This window comes from Cebus imitator, unplaced genomic scaffold (assembly GCF_001604975.1).
Source record: "Cebus imitator isolate Cc_AM_T3 unplaced genomic scaffold, Cebus_imitator-1.0 Scaffold283, whole genome shotgun sequence".
NCBI classification, from domain to species: Eukaryota; Metazoa; Chordata; class Mammalia; order Primates; family Cebidae; genus Cebus; species Cebus imitator.
In genome coordinates, this window is record NW_016107598.1 from 1,704,265 (window position 1) to 1,721,319 (window position 17,055).

At 39.9% G+C, this 17,055-nt stretch overlaps 1 protein-coding gene across 9 annotated transcripts in view; it reads right to left on the reverse strand.

Annotated features, from left to right (window-relative positions):
* The window catches only part of SLC4A4 (solute carrier family 4 member 4), a 496,548-nt gene that overhangs the window by 338,041 nt on the left and 141,452 nt on the right, over positions 1–17,055 (reverse strand). For 4 of the 9 annotated variants that reach the window (XM_017501628.2, XM_017501630.2, XM_017501627.2 and 1 more), the window contains exons 1-2: positions 10,164–10,357; positions 9,752–9,825 (exon numbers count right to left, since the gene is read on the reverse strand). In XM_017501628.2, the coding sequence (XP_017357117.1) occupies positions 9,752–9,825; positions 10,164–10,258 (169 nt within the window). In that variant the 5' untranslated portion in view covers positions 10,259–10,357. Of the gene's footprint in view, positions 1–9,751; positions 9,828–10,163; positions 10,358–17,055 lie in introns of those variants that run through there. The other 5 variants (XM_017501631.2, XM_017501632.2, XM_037728903.1 and 2 more) reach the window with 2 other exon arrangements.

Below are 17,055 nucleotides of genomic sequence, written 5' to 3' on the forward strand. Positions count from 1 at the left end.
CTCCAAAATATGACAATCTTCTAGCTGGGACACCCATCTTCCCACTTACCACAAAGGGTATGCTGAGGACAGTCTTGCTGTCTTCTTTCCCTCTCACCTCTCCGTGAGCTCTTTCAACACCTTTTATTCCTTTCAGTTCTTTCCACTTCCTGTTCTTCCAGGTGCTTCTCCTAGTTCTCATCTATCTCCCTACCTAAATTCCTTTCCCGCTGCAGAGGGAATCAACCTCGAGCACACTCTTTTGGAATGAGCACAGCCCTGGGTAAGTCAGAACACCTGGATCCTTCCTAGTTATTCCAACTCCTACCAATGTTACCTCGAGCAAATCACCTTAACTTCTTCGTGGTTCCTCTAACCATCTGTAAGCTGAGAATATCGAACTAAATTTTCTCTATGATCCTTTCTAGTTCTAAAACATCTATAATAATTCCAAATATTTTAAGTAGTTAAGTGAAATGGAACACATAGAGGGAAAGGCTAAAAGTTTTCTAGCATCACTTCAAAGTCTCTTCCTAACTTCTCATAATGATAGTTTTCGCTTTGGCACTCTTCAATCTACCCCAATTTGATTCCCAACTAACCATGACACCCACATTACTAACAAAAGCTACCAATCACCTTCTTTTTGCCAAATCCAGTAGCTACTATTTAATTCTCATCCTACCTGACTTCAAGGCAGCATTCAGCACTGTCGATCACCAGCTTCTTATTAAAAGCCCGCTTTTCTCAGCCTCAGAGGCTTCACTCTCTTCCTAGTTTTCCTCCTACTTCTACAACTGCACTCTGTCAATCTCCAAATGTCGGCACTTGCAGAGTCCAATCCAGTCCTCCTCCCACTCCATTCTTTCACCCTGGGCAATGTCATCCATTCCTATGCCTTTGAATGCTTGCTACCTGCCTAGGACCCCTAGATTTGTATCTCCATCCCTGTCCTTTCTTCTTAGCTCCTGCTTGTATAGTCAACTACCAGCTTCAGAGTTCTACTGGGATATCTCACAGGTGCTTCAAATTCAATATATACAAAAGGCTCAACTATCATCTCCCACCACTCTTCTTCCAGTTCCCCATCTTATAAAATGGTACATGATCCCCCAAATTGCTGATGGCAGAAATCCAGAAGAAGCCACCCCCATCCATACATCCACCCATCAATTCAACACATTTGTCTCCATCTGTTTTGTCCCCACTCTTGTCCAAACCAAAATCATCTCTCAGTTGAATCTTGGCAACAGCCTCCCCACTTTTATCTTTGTCCTCTTGGGACACTGTCTCCATCCAGCAGCAAAAGGAATCTTTTCTAAAATACAAATTTGGTCTTATCACTTCCCTGCTTAAAACACTTCTGCAACGTTTCCTTCATGCACACTCAGTAAAATCTGAAATATTTAGCATAACATAAAAGACCATGAATCACCTGGGTCCCATCCACCTCAGACTACTCTCTCCCTGTTCACACAGTCCAGCTACCATAACCTTACTTCTGTTTTTCAAATGGGCCTACCTCTTTCTCACTTCTGGACCTTCGCACACACCTGCCTGGAATGCTTCCCTGATTCTTCACCTAGCAAATTCCTTTTTCTCTTTTACGTCTTAATTTAATGTTATTCTATAGGAGACATATTCCCTGGCCTTCCATGTAAACTCATCTAGGTATGTGATACATCTCTAAAATTACCATATCAACCAGCCTTGTGTCCTCAAATAACGGCTGGTTTATATGACTGAACAATAATCGGGGTCCTGGTTACAATATGTTCTCACATTCAACAATACATTCAACAGTAAGCCTGGAAAAGCAACATATTAGAGCTCACGCCTGCAATTGTTCTTACAATTTTGATGGGCTTAAATTTAAAAAAAAAAAAAAAAGCATGATCCATCAGTTACATTAAATTTAATAAGAAGAGTTAACATAAATACTAATCAACTAATCTGTTGAGTACCAGATATCAGTATTAGCTTTAGTCTGACAGTGCTCTGCAATCACAGCAATCGCTGGTGAGAAAGAGTTGCACATAAAGATAAATCACATGCAACGATCACATGCAAGGAAGATAATACCTTAAATTTATGGGGTTCACCCTGGGGGATTTCAAATTGCTTTACTTATATTCCTAGAAAAACTAGGAGATGAGAAGTACAAATTCTATCTCCTTGTACAAAAAACTGAGATTCAGAAATTAAGTAACTTCTTAATGGCTTGCTGGAAGTATTAAGGTATTTTTCCTGTATTATCCAAAAATTCTTAGAGCATCTCTAGCAGGTGGCTAAGGAGACAGGTTACTCACTGTACTTTGTATGATGGAACCATAACCACATGAGGGTGATTTGCCTTGTATTACCCAGAAAGACAGTGGCCGACCAGGAACAGAAAAAGGTCCTGAGACCACCACCATGTTCTCTAAAGCATAGCATAGATGGAATCAAAGCAAGGAAAAACTTGAACAATCAGATACTAATTTAATTTGCCAAACACATGTATCCATTAAATTCAGTTATGAGCTTTCATTCTACCTTGAAGATATTTTCTTTATTTTTCAGTAGGAATTGAATTTCCTATTAAAAATTTAATAATCAATTGGGGGTTGGGGAGTGATTTAACCCATCTATAACAATTCTATCCCTCTAAAGCTGGTATATTGACCAATATTACTAAAATTTAAAACCTCTCTTTATTCCCGGAAGTTTTTGGCCTTGTAAAAGTTACTGAGCATTCCACCATGAAAACAGCCAATAAAATAATATTTCATGAGGTCTAAGTAGAGCCTGTTCTTTCAAAAATCAACAGAGTATGAAGAAAGGTATACACATTAGATACAGCCCTTTGGATAGCTGCCTTCTAATTCTAACTCTATGGAAAGGTAGAAACAATTTACCAGATTTGAAAACTTTTTAGGTATTCAGAGAAATGAATTATTTACGTCATCTATACTGCTGATTCAGTGGATGTCACTCACCACCCTCACTACCTTCACCTTTCATCCCACCTGGCAATCAGCAGCTCCAGGGATGAATGTTGGAACCTCCCGTGAACCTATGCATGGCAGGCTCTCACCTCAGTCCTCTGAATGCAATCAGCCGAAAGAGTAAAATAAAATAAAATAAAACAAAATAGAAATCTCATCAGCAAGCTCACAATATCAACAAGAGGGCCTCAACTGATCTTTATTATATTCTTATCTTACTCAGTCTCATCAGGCCCAATTCTCAATTCTCCCAATGATTTCTAATCTTGTGGTGATAAAAAGGGGGAAATATTTAGGTCAGGTTAGAATATATAGTATTATTTCTATACTGTTGCATAATCTTATTTAATTGGCACCTAAATTACATAATAGCCAGGAGGAAGCAGAATGATTCTATTCCATGTGGCAGACAGGGGGAAAAGCATTTATATATGCCTGTTCATACACATATACATATACTAGACTCTTGAGTCCTTCTCACTGGCAGAAAAGCACTGCATTCTTGAATCTGTTTTCCAAATGAAGCAATGTTGCAGGCTTTATTACACAATGGACAAGCATTTATATTTTACCCAGTATACAATTATGGTTAATATGCCTCTTCTTGGAAAAGAAGACAATTTAACAAATTAAAGATAATGTGTGTCAGAGCAGTCTAACAGTGAGAAGTAGACTTCATACCCAGAGCTTAAAGGATGATAATGAGTCCAAAGGAAAACAGAGAGGCCTTGGAAAATTCCATTGGACCATTCTGGCTTGAGTTTTCCCATAGAAAAATCAGTAGGTAAGCATGGTTAGGAAGGCAAAGGATAGATGTAGGGGAGAAACGATTTAAGCAAATAAACAACATTTATGCCAGTTATGATTTTTAGAAACGATAACAACCAAAGAAAATTATTGGTGAGGCTTCAATTAGAAATAAAAACAACAGCGAGTGGTGGGGTAAAAAGCATTCCTGTTCCTAATGCCAGGTGCAGCAGCAACATTGCTGTTGGTGGTTCTTAAGAGTTCTAAGGCGCATGGCATGCTCCATTGTTCCCATTTTACAAAGGGAAAAACCCAAAATCCAAACTATAAGTTGCTCCCTTCACCTATGCAATGATTTGGCGATAGAGCAAGTTTTAAACTTTTATTCTCAAACTGATACTTAGCCACTCTGCTTTGACAACACATGAATAAAACAAACAATAGACTCCCAAAGATAAATATCAACAACATGTCTCACAAATATGACCAGGTAAAAAGCTTCTAAAAAGAAGCTGAATCTATAGACAAAACTGCTTGTAAGTGTATTATTTCAGAATTTCTGGATCCTTGCAAAACACAATGCAAGTACCAAGTTCAGTTTGCTATGGCTTCCTGCCATCAAAGAACATCAACACCTAGGATAGGAAATGGCTTCAAGAAGGCTTTAGCCCATACTATACTACCAGAGAATTCTCTACAGTTGGAAAACTCTCGGAAGGAATGTCTGATTCTAGTTTCAACAACACACAGAACTATCAACAGCCTTCCTTGAAGTGAAAGAAATCTATATATAAATATTTAACTTCCCTGACACAGCAGGAGGTGTCAGGCAGCTACAGAGCTAAGTGCTGCATACTTTAGGACCTCTGGCCAGCGTTTAGCTGAGGCCATGAGGAGAAAGAAGCAGGAGTTGGGAAAGGTCTGTATGGGCTCAACCTGTTCTGGGAAACCTAGGTTCCTATTGGAGTACCAACTTTTAAACACCTCACTATATTTCTTTGAAGCGGTCCAATGTGTGGATACATTGTTTCTTTTAAGAAGGCTTTTCCTTTTGCAGTATTTGCCCAAGAGTTTCCTCTGTACACAATGTTTTCTGAGCAATTAGAGTGAACAGCAGAGAAGAGGCCAGCAAAATGCAACCGGACACTTATATCCAGTGCTCAGAATAGCCCCAGTGCCTACTCGGCCCCTCCCTTCCCATCCGATAAGTTTTCATTCACTCCTTCTTGGCAATTACGTTTTATACCATTGTAATTATTTTAAAATGTCTACCAGGCCCACCTTTTTTAAGAAAAATACTACCTTCTCCAATACACATGAGTAGATCATCCTAATATCCTCCAGTGAGAAACAGGTTTAAGTCATTATTTCACATCTGTAAAATGTTGAGATCTTGACTTCCAAAAAGACAAAAACCACCATTTCATCAGTTTAGTCTCTCTCTTCAAAAAACAAAGTAGGAGAATGAAGGAATCTGATAAAGCAGAGATGTTTAGGACCTTCTTTTTCTTATCAGCATAAATATATAAATGATATATCAATGATCTTTGCAAAATCAAATAGGAGTAATACCTAGGATAAGATGAGAGGCTATATCATTTCATTAGAATAAGAGTACTAACATAACCAAAATTCCTTTTTTTTTTCTCTTCTCTTTTCTTTTTCTGAGGCAGGGCCTTACTCTGTCACCCGAGCTGGAGTACAGTGACACAATCACAGTTCACTGTAGCCTTGATTTCCTGAGCTCAAGCAATTCTCCCACCTCAGCCTCCCAAGTAGCTGGGACTACAGGCACACACCACCACAGTCAGCTATTTTTTGTTTGTATTTTTCTGTAGAGGTGGGGTTTTGCCATGGAGTTTCACCATGTTTTCAGGGCCATTCTTGAACTCTAGGCCTCAAGTGATCCTCCCACCTTGGCCTTCCAAAGTGCTAGGATTACAGGTTTGAACCACCACATCAGGCCTTGAGAACCAAATTTTTAACAAAAGATATTTTTAAATATGTAACAGGATTATACAAAGTGATTCTTCATATGTTTTATTTAGTTTATGTTATATATTTGTTTATTCATTCTTTCTTTTAACAAATAGTGAATATCTACCTGTCCCAGACCCTGACATATTTTTTTTACTTTTCCTGAAAATAATCCTCCTGCACATTCCATGCGTTTTCAAAAAACTCCCTCTTAATGTCCACCAGTAGACATGGGAATTTGTAGAATTATTCTTCCACTGGGACAGATGGGTGCATATTTCCTACTGCATGAAGTTTTGAATGGAAGAGGAAAATCAGCACAATAAGCATAATCACTTTAGGAGAGTACCAACCAAGCCTCACAAACAGAGACACATTTCAACCCATACTGCGTTACTTCATTTTTTATTTTCTGAGCTGTTGGTTGAACATGATGTTAAAAAGAGGCCCCTCCTCATGAAGTCAGAGTTGCCAAGGCCTGCTGGGAGTTACCTAGCCTCGCAGAGCCAAAGCCTTATCTCAAAGGATAAGGTGGAGTTTGCTCTTTTCCCCTATTGCGAAATATGAGACTATTAAGTAATCTGTTTATATCATACAGATCCAAAATCCTGGCTAGCTTTTTTAAGAATAAAACATCCATAGGATTTTCTTCTGTTTGGATAAAGCTACCTGGGATCCTTCCTATCTCAACCTTCATTCACCCCTATGTAATTAGCAATTCCCCGTCTATGTTGGAAATGAAAAGCGAGTGGTTGTCCCTCGTGGTCAACACTTCTGGACCATTCTGGTAATGTTAGTTTGTCATCTACAGGCCAGTTCTGTGGCAGCATGAAAGGGCCTGGGTGGGAGCTGGAGCATTTTGATAAAGAAAGAAATATGCATATCTGAAATACTGACATTTTAAAATAAGTATCCACAGTAACCACTCTCCACCAAAAATGTTGACTTTACAAAACCCCACATAGTACAAGGGCAACCAGTGGAAGAGCAGATTTAAAGGCTTCTATTTATTTAAAGATTAAAACTGGTACTTAGTTTCTCTTTAAGCCATTAACACATGAAGAAAATTATGTGACAATGAGGTTTAGGTCTTTAAATATATGCCACATAGATAAATTCGTTTAAACAGATGACTCCTCTTCTGACTCACTCTATTCTTAGTGAGTTTTGCAGTTGATGGTTTTCTATTAAGTTTTTAGAATGTGGATTAAGTGTCATGCCACCCACTGAGAGTAAAGTTGAACAAGGTGAACTGAGGGCGTGGTTTGAAGTCTCTCTCCTCAGATCCACAGCATTCGAAGGAACTATGAGAGAGTATCTGATTCTTCTTGCCATCAGGCTGGGCTGAATCCAATCACCCCAAATTAGGGGACCCTAAGAATTTTTAAAGCATGAATATTTCAAAGTAACAAGAACTATCAGAACTTAGTTACTTTAATAATCATTTATAAAGAGTACATCTTATTTATGCAGATAACTGTAAAAAAAAACAAAGTTTTAAGTTTACTTTGCCAAGAATGTTTACAAACATTGTAAACTTCTGTGTTTATTCTAGAAGCAAGAGAAATAACTACTTGCATAAAAGGAAATGTAAATAATAGCATAAAGGCAAAGTGTTCCAGCTCCTTGCCTTTTGAATTCTGACCCTTAAAACTAAGGCATTCACTTCTGCCATAAATGTTCCAGGAAGATACTTTAGAATAGAGATAATAGTTTGCTTTTCTTCAAGTACTCTCTTCTCTATGCAATTAAAAATATGAGATGGACTCAGTCCCTTGGGAAGAAACGTTCCCCTTAAAATGTGAATACTTCTTAGAGGTCCTTACCTAGGCCACCACTGGAACCATGGATACGCCATAAAACCCCTGTCCATTTCAACTACTTTATACTATCACCTAGAGCTACTATAAAATCAAAGTCCTCCCATGCCCATCAATAAAGCAAGGTGAAAAGGTGGGAGGGTCAATTGGGAGAACACCGAATTAAAAATGAACAATTTTGTTTATTTCTAATGAACAATAACTATAATTTCAAGACTATACTGTAAGACAGTCAGCACTATTGAAAGTTACCCAGCAAATAACCCATAAGCAATCCTACTGCAGGGCTCAGGATTCAGCAACAGGCAACTATCTAAGCATGTCTTGAAAGACATGTAGTCAGCTCAGGTACCAATCAACATGAAAGACAGTCACTAAAATAGAGGTCTTATAAGAATAGGAAGATACATACATCCATTTGGCAAGTTTAATCATCACAAAACCAACACATTTCTTGAATTTTACAGATGTTTCTACCACCTTTGGTTGTCTTTCTGTTTCTTCTTAAAGAAACCTGGCTACAGATTTGTGTGCTATTCATTTATGTTGTCATCTGAATTCTGTGCTTGAAAATCAAGGGAAATACTTCAAGAAATACACTTCTTAGTCAAAGCCTTAAGAAACAATATACAATATCTTATTGCAGTAGAGTACTGTCAATCCTATGGACCTTACAAACTTGAGAAGCGATTTACATCTCTTGTGAATTTAGCTGGAATATTATTCTCAAAGGAAAACACATGCACACAGTGCATGTCACTCCCAAGCTTTTTTCTACTTTAATTGACTTAAAACTATAGGCTATTTACTAAAGCTACATTATTTCTTATATCCATCTGCTACAACTTTAATACTTGTATCTCCTCTTTGACACTGGGACAGTGACCGAGTCACTAAAATGATGATTTAACATCATGGGTTCCAAGAATCTTAAGACAGAAGTTTTACTATTTTGCTTTTACCAGCTTGACATTTTCCCACAGCATGTTGTAAAAATGCAAGGAACCCATAAAACAATATGAAAGAAAATACTGTAGTTTCCGTTTTCCTAAGAAACTTAGGCATCAAACTCATTAGTCCCAAGAGCATAAATGCGGGAAGTTGAGGTGGGGGTGGAGGCACCAATCCTCTAACACCACATGGGCAGAAGAAACTTACTAAAGAAACATGAGAAACAACATGATAGCCACACTATTCAAACTGTTCCAAGTGGCACAGAAGCATCACTTGCCCATTACCTGGTGTTCAGTCTGCCTGAAGAATCACTCCAGAATGTGCAATACTGACTCTCTTTTCCCCAAGCCCACCACTGTCTGGTTCAAGTCTGGGGCTGGCACTAAATGTTTACCATATGGCACCAGTCAGGCCAGAGTCTCCAAAACACAGATGAATTGTCTCTCAGGTGACTTTAAAATGTGGAATTGATCACATAATTTACCTGCAAATTTCATTTAACCTTAAGTATTGCCTATAACCCTGGTTTTTAAAAATCTCATTATAAATATTAATAATAATATATATCCGTGATGCCTTCATATAATTATTTTAATAAATATTAATTCAGCTTTGCCTTCTCACTCTCAGATAAATAGCATTTTTCCCACATTATTGATAAGTCAGGAGACAGGAAAAGGGAATACCCACTGAAAGTATTATAGTACCAGATAAAACATAACTCTTAAGTTTTTAACAGGCACTAGGAAACATTAACAAAAGAGATCCTTGAAGTTTTTTAAATAAAAAATGCTTGTCCATCTTCTCCTAACTGACATTTATTCATCCATGATTACCACTCTTAATATCTTCAGCTTAAACCCATTTTTCCTGCAACAATGGTATCACTATCCTTCTGTAATATCTATATCTTTACAAGCTACAAGAAAGAATATTAAAGATGCTACTGAATATATTTATATAAATCTAGCAGCTTTCTTGAATTAGTCATTGGAAGGTGGTTAGTATTTTTTGTAAAATGTTTATTTTTGATGAAGAGGCACAGCTAACATAGGTACCTACTTAAAATAAGACTTTTTTAAACCAGGCAAGACTCATATTGAATCAGATTCTGATGGTCCAATGAAGTTCTTAAAATTACTTTCTGTGCTGAAGCAAAATGTAGAGATTGATGAAACCCTATAGAAAAGGTTTGGTGTTTAACTTTAAAAATGAAATGCATGAATGTTATTATCTATAGAGACATATGTATGTCAATAGACACTTTCCCAGACCCATAAAGCTCACCTTCTACTTCTTCTTCATCACACACATGCTTGAGGAAGGAAGCCCCTCTGTCCAGGACAGCTTCATCCTCCATCCTATAGTAATAAAAAAGAAAAAAAGAATGCTCAGACTTCTCCTGGAGTGAGCCACTTGGAGCAGCCCAGCTTCTGGGCAGGTTAACCTGCAAGCTGTTGTTCATGTTAGCAGGGCAGAGTCACTCTTCCTTTGGTGTCTGCTACTGCTTCACGCAGCTCCTCTCATCTGGTGCTGGAGAATATGCCGGTCCCACATAGCTTCCGTTCTAACCTTGAGAGGGCACCCACATAGACAAGTAAGAGAAAATAATCCCAATCCTGTAGGCAGGATGTTGGGGGCTCTCTCCTTTGGGGTTTTAAAATTTTTTTAAAAAAGGATGAAAGAAAAAAAAAAATACCAAGAGAGGAAGTTTGGTGTGTCTGGAGTGCTCGTGATGATCGTTTGTGGAAATCCAGCTTCAGTGCTTAGCTGCTCTTTAAACACCCACTGCATAAAATGTATACCCTCACACACACACACATATGCACACCCACCCACACACAGAGAGCGACGGGGAGTTGGGCTAGTGCACAGTGGGAGCCTAGCTTCCAGCCAGCCTCTTAATACCAGCACAGCCCAGTATTCTCTGTTGAGTGGCAAGCTTTGAGTCACATGTTGGCCTTACGGAAATCTGACATCTGAGGATTATCTAGCAACCCAGCTTCGGCAATACACACAGATACATGCCACCCATTCATTCATTTTCCACATTCTTATCACACGTCTTTCTCTATGCATATCTTCCCTGTTAACTCTTCCCTGAAGGGCACAAAGTTCTTCATTTTGTAACCACATTATGCTGTCCTCCTGTCTCCTTACATAATAGGATCTACTCTGCGATTTCACATGCTAAATAAGACCTCAGAGTCCAACCAAGGAATGACAGCGTTTTTAGGGTCTCCTGATGCCAAGCATGCTTCTAGTTTATAGAATGAGTTAAGGTTTATTTCCACACTCTGCAGCTCCTTTTCATTGCATTAACTTTGACATACAGAATTCCATGAGCTCTATTTATAGTGAAAGCAGAAAGAAATCCTGAATTGCTCAAATGCTGCTTGTGTAGTACCAGTCTGGAAACAAAGAACTTTCTCTGGGGACAGCTGCTCTATGTCATACCGTACATGAGCCCTGCCAGAGAACCAAATGTTCATTCTGTATTCTATTCAACCAATTATAAGCTCAGGCATTGAATATTGTAGGTCTGTTTTCCATATAATCTATATAACTTACTCTTGTGCTTTAGATATTTGTTGTAATCTATGTGGATGTGCATTGAATTCATATTTTTGTCTTTACTATTTTAGAAGCACATCCATCTAACAAAGCAACCATCATAACATAAAAAGTCAGAAATTTGGTGTCAGGAAGCCCTCAGTTTAAGAAAGCTAGCTCTACCACTTAATAGGTGTGCCACCTGGAGCAAAGTTTTTAGCTTTTTTGAGCCTCAGTTTTTCCATCTATAAAACCAGGGTAATAACATCAACCATGCATTAATCCAACACAATAATATCAACTTGGCATTGATGGCTTTGAGATTCGAAGTAGGTAACATACCTAAAAGCACACAATGCAGGACTCAGCACATACTACGTGTTTAATTACTGTAAGTTTCCTTCCTTTCTGTTTCCTTCCTTTTTACCCTGACCAATCAACGGTGGACACCACCACTAAGAAACTCATTACCTCTGGACACTTGCAAGATTTTTTTGTTTCAAGAATATTGGCTTTGTGTATAATAGCCCATGGTGACAACGCATCTTTTCCCTTCTCTATGCTCAAATTAAAAATAGAAAACTGAATGCAAGTAGGATATGGATCAGCCATCAATATTTTAGTGGAAGAAAAAATTACTTGAAGATTTGAGGCCAGGCATGGGATTCACGCCTGTAATCCCAGCACCTATAATCCCTCAAGAGGCCAAGGCAGGCAGATCACTTGAGGTCAGGAGTTAGAGACCAGCCTGGCTAATATGGTGAAACCCCGTCTCTACTAAAAATACAAAAATTAGCCAGGCATGGTGGCACGCGCCTGTAATCCCAGCTACTCGGGGGACTGAGGCAGAAGAATAAATTAAACCTGAGAGGCAGAGGTTGCAGTGAGCCAAGATCGTGCCACTACACTCTAGCCTGGATGACAGAGTGAGACTGTCTCAAAAAAAAAAAAAAAAAGACTTGAGAAGTCAAGACCTTTACCAACTTCTCTAAGCCTATGGTTCCCGTGAAGATTAAATAATACAGTATATTTACTGATTCAGCAAACATTTATTTAGTGCCTGCCATGTTCCTCATACTCTTCAGAAACAGGGAAATGTATCTGTATATCAGAGAGACAAAGTTCCTAAGAAATTAATAATGAATCGATGAACAAAGTAATCTCAGATAGCATTAAGTGCTTTGTGGAGAATAAAATGAGGCAGGGACTGCTTGGCATAGGGTGGTTCACATGAGGCTTCTGGAGGACAAATGAGCAGAGACCAAAATGACAGGAAGGAATCAGCACTGTGAATATTTGCAGGTAACGTGTTCCAAGCAAAGGGAACAGCAAAAGCAAATGCTCTAAGGTGAAGACAAGTTTAGGATGTTCCAGGAACAGAAACAAAGTTAGCACTGCTGGACAGGGCCAGAAGGTCAGCTTTAGCAGATGATACTGGTTGGGGCCATGAAACCAGGGTAAGAAGTCAAAATTTTAGGTGTTGTGGGAGTCACTGAAGAGTTGTAAAATGGAGAGTGACTTGAACTATTTTTCATTTTTAAAAGATCACCCTGGCTGCCATGTGAAAAATGGACAGTATGGGGACAAGAAAAATCAAGAAATTATCACAGGAGCCAAGGGAAGGCTATGGGAAAAACAAGTTGTTGGGGAAAAAAATCAAGAGTTCTGCTTAGCCACTTGAAGAGTAAGGTGCTCATTACACATGAAAAAGGAGCCATCAGTTGCACAAGTAGATATCTGAGTCTGGAGCTCAGAGGCTCAAGATTAGAGATAAAAAATTGGGAAATCAATGAATAAAGCTGGTACCTGAAACTATTACTAGGTGAGATCATCCAGGAAGAAAATGTAAAAATCAAGGAGTGGACCAAGTGCCGAGGCATGCCAACATTTACAAGCAGAGCAGAGGAACAAAAGCAGTCAATGAGGTAAGATGATATCCAGGCAAGAGTGATGTCAAGGAAGTCACAAAAGGAGGAGGATACTGCTACCGAGTGACTGAGAAAGTTGGAAAGAGAGATGTTAAAAGCATTTTTTTCATGACCAATGTCTTCCAATTGCCACATATAATTTTTACATACCACACACAGTAGCAGACACAGAGGATGCATTCAATAGTTCTCTTTTCTCTTTCCTGCCTTCTTCCATTCATTCATTCATTCAGTAAATATTTACTGAATACCTACTATGTTCCAGGCACAATCCAAGGCACTGGAGTTAACAGTGAGAAAGACAGACAAGGTACCTAATGCAATCACATCCACCTTCTCAAAGATTATCCTTAGCAATGCAGGCAAATAAATTCAAAAGGCAAGAACCCATCCATTATACATTTGTAGACATAGATAAGGATGACAGTTTAATGGGGAAGTTTTCTTAAAAGACCTCAGAAGCACAACAAAATCCTGAAGCCCTGTACTACTGCATGTACATTAACAGTGCCAGCTCCTCTTCAGAAAACAAAGAGTGGTTTAGCTCACAGGGCTGCTCAGAACTAACGCTTTCCAGTCCTATCAGGACTAATTCTTTCCAGCCTGTAGAATCCAACACAAATTCATCTGGAACATCGTTTCTGCACCCCACCACTAATCAAACTGGTCCAAAAATCTTTTTTCAAATTTCCTAAATAAAAGGTTTAGCCTTTGTGCCTAAGCCATTCCCAAAATTGCATGCAATCACCAAAGGATAAGTAAAAGAAGAAAAGGTGACACAGTGGCTCAGCCTGTAATCCCAATGCTATGGGAGGCCAAGTGGGAGGATTGTTTGAGGCCCGGAATTCTAGATCAGCACAGGCAACATGGCAAGACCCATCTCTGAAATTTCTTTTTTTCAAATTAGCTATGTGCAGTGGAGCGCACCTATAGTCCCAGCTACTTGGGAGGCTGAGGTGCAAGGACTGCTTGAGCCCAGAAGTTCAAGGCTGCAATGAGCTATGATTAGTCCACTGCATTCCAGCCTCGGTGACACAGTGAATTCCCATCTCTAAAAGAAGAAAGAAAATACAGAAAGGAAGAGAAAATGAAAACCAGCAACAACTGGAGGGGATAGTAGAAAAGTTCAGAAAAATCCACTTCCTAGACTGAGAAGACCGCCCAGCCTAACTGAGGCACTGTCACTTGTTCCATCTGAGATAGAAAGTGAGAATAATGATTGGTGCATTCCTTGGCTCTTTGATGCATATTTCACATTCCCTCCAAGACTATACATAGTGAGTAATTAGAAACTTTGTTCTTTCTGACAGACAATGCAGAGCATCTCAAAGCCGTCTCTTCCCCGTAGGAAGCAAAAAGGGGTGAGTGAGGCAAACTGAAAGTATAAAACCTGTGCAGCCACAGTGGCCTTTCCCCAGAGCAGCCCTCACTCCTTCTTAGCAGTAAGCCCAGCCTGGTGCACCTAGGCTTCTGCACATAATACAGGAATTCAGCACCTTTTCTTCATCTTTATGCCACAAATGTCAATTATTTGGGTTTGTGTCCCTCCCCACCGCAAATCCTCTGAGCAGTTGCTTGCTATTATTAGTAAGACACAGATATCTTTTAAAATAACCACCTGACCCAACTAGTTCCTCCTTCTATCAATAGGAAGAAATTAACCCATCCAGTCCTTAATCAGACCCCCAAACCCATTCTTAAAAGTTCCTTTCACACACTCTGCATTCACTGAACACAAAGAAGGGAAGAGCATGCTTCTAAAAAGCTCCCTGGGTTGCTCACATCACCAGCATGAGGCAAAGTTCAGAATAGATTTGGAAGCTTCTCACCAGCATCACGGGGATAAGGGTCACACCAGTCAGTATAAAATCCACTCAGGGTCAATAATGCCTTCCCTCAACTAGGCCTGTGACCATACAAGTTATACACTTTCTACAGACGTCCACACCCAAAGCAAGGTTTTTCTTATTCTCTGTTATTTTGGGGCACCAAAATGATTTAAAGTAACACATGTGAAATCTACTGCCAAATGTACCAGCTTTCAGCAGCCGGTCCTAATCACTGAGCAGGTTCCTAAGGGTGACTTAAGCCCAGCATGAGAAACATTTGTGCAAAACTGTCAGCCACTGGGTCTTGAGCACCCATCTACATTCCACCCCTCTCAGTTCCCACCCCCAGAGACCTTGCCAACTGCCAACGTGCTCACCAGCTAGTCCACACAGCGCAAGCAGCTGCCACTCAGCCAGTCAGCACGTGGCAGGCCGCCAGCACACAAGTTTCAGAATGCAAGCCTGCCCCGTCACAGTGCTGCTAAAGGTTGAAGGTCTTCGTGTGCTCGCCTTTAGATTCGCCTCACTTGCCCTCTCACCTCCCTTCTCCCATCCCTCCCCTGTTACTCCTTCCACTGTAGCACTTCGCTTGTCTCTATAGTAACAGCATCTGGATTCAGGGTTAAAACTTTATACAGCACATGTCTCCTCCTAGCCCAAGCTTTTGCCAAAGCATGCAGTAGCAAAAAGGCTGCTGCTGTGCAAGCCGCCTGCTTCCCTGCCACCCCAGGATTGCAGCTACTCTGTAAGCTGTAGGATGAAAGCAACCACCGCACTGAGCCCAGGGGAAGCCTCCAACCTGCACGCACTGGCAGGTATACAGAGGATGGGACCCTGGAGAGCAGTAGGGCACTAGTGTTTAACATGTTCATACCAGAGTTTGACATCACTGGTTCTCTCTGTGCATACAGCTTAAAGTTTATTAGCTAATCTTGTATTTCAGCTCATCCCACTTTATCCTTACTAGCTTGGTCTGTTTATGACATCCAGTGAACCCCATAATCTCTCACTTCACACAGCTTTCCCATGCATAGCCAATGTTTAAAAAGTTATTTACATACATGCCTACACACACGCCAAAGTGACGCACACAGGGGAGTGGACAAATACTAGCAAGTGAAGAGTTTTATTATCAGCCATTTTTGCCATGAAAACTAAGTGTATACAAGGGCCTTTACTTGAGGACTGAAGTCTCAAGGTTCAAAAGCAGGCTGTCCGTGTTACTTGGCTAATCTTGGATCAGATGAAAGACAAAAATCAGCATTTCACAGGTCTTTTTCGGGAGCTGTACAGAATATAACAATCAGTACTGACATCTTACTTAAATCATACATTCGTACACACATTTCTGAGTTTTATTCCCTATTCAAATCATGTCTAAGAAGTGGGGTAATATTGCCATTATAAACCATTTGCAAATGTGATGCTTTCTTTCATGCTTCTAAACTTCACAGTACTTTATTGGTGCTTTTGTTATTTGGTCAAATCTGCCGTGCACATTTTCGACATACACATAAAGAACAAGACAATTCTCTAAGCACAGGCAACAGGGAGGAGCAATCTCAGTGGCTGCAAAGTGCACTGCCATCTTTTGGCAACATGTGTTCACTACAGGGAACCAAAGGGCAAGAAAGGGCTGCAACCATTCCCTTTAAACTTCACAGGACCTCTAAGAAGGCCTTTCATTCCCACAGGAAGTAAGGCAGAACACAGTTGCTGACTTAACTGTGCAGACCGCTAGAGCTCTAGGCATCTATGCTGGGGGAAAGGGACATCGGTGCAGCAAAACTGACTAGCATGACTGATGGCAGAGATGACTCCAGGAGATCAGCTGGCAACAAAGTGAAGCAAATCTCCTTCCAGAGCTCAGGAGCACCCTAATCAGCCTGGAAATTTACACAGGCCCAGGGCCAGAGGGAAATAGGTGAGAGTCCCACACAAAATCAGACTGAGAACTGGATAAAAGGTGAAAATGCAACTCAGAGCAGGATCATGCCAAATCTAATTCTGGATTTATGAACTGTATTAAAAGTTCATTTGTACTCTTGGGCACTTATCCCAGAGAAATAAAAACTTACGTTCACTCAAAAACATGTACATGAATGTTCATAGCAGCTTTAAATATAGTAGGAAACTCCAGAATTAATCCACATGTCTTTCAATAGGAGAGTGGTTAAACTATGGTACATCCATACCATGGAATACTGCTTAGCAAGAAAAATGAACTAACTATTGATTCAACAAATTGAATGAATCTCCAGGAGGTTATGCTGAGTGAGAA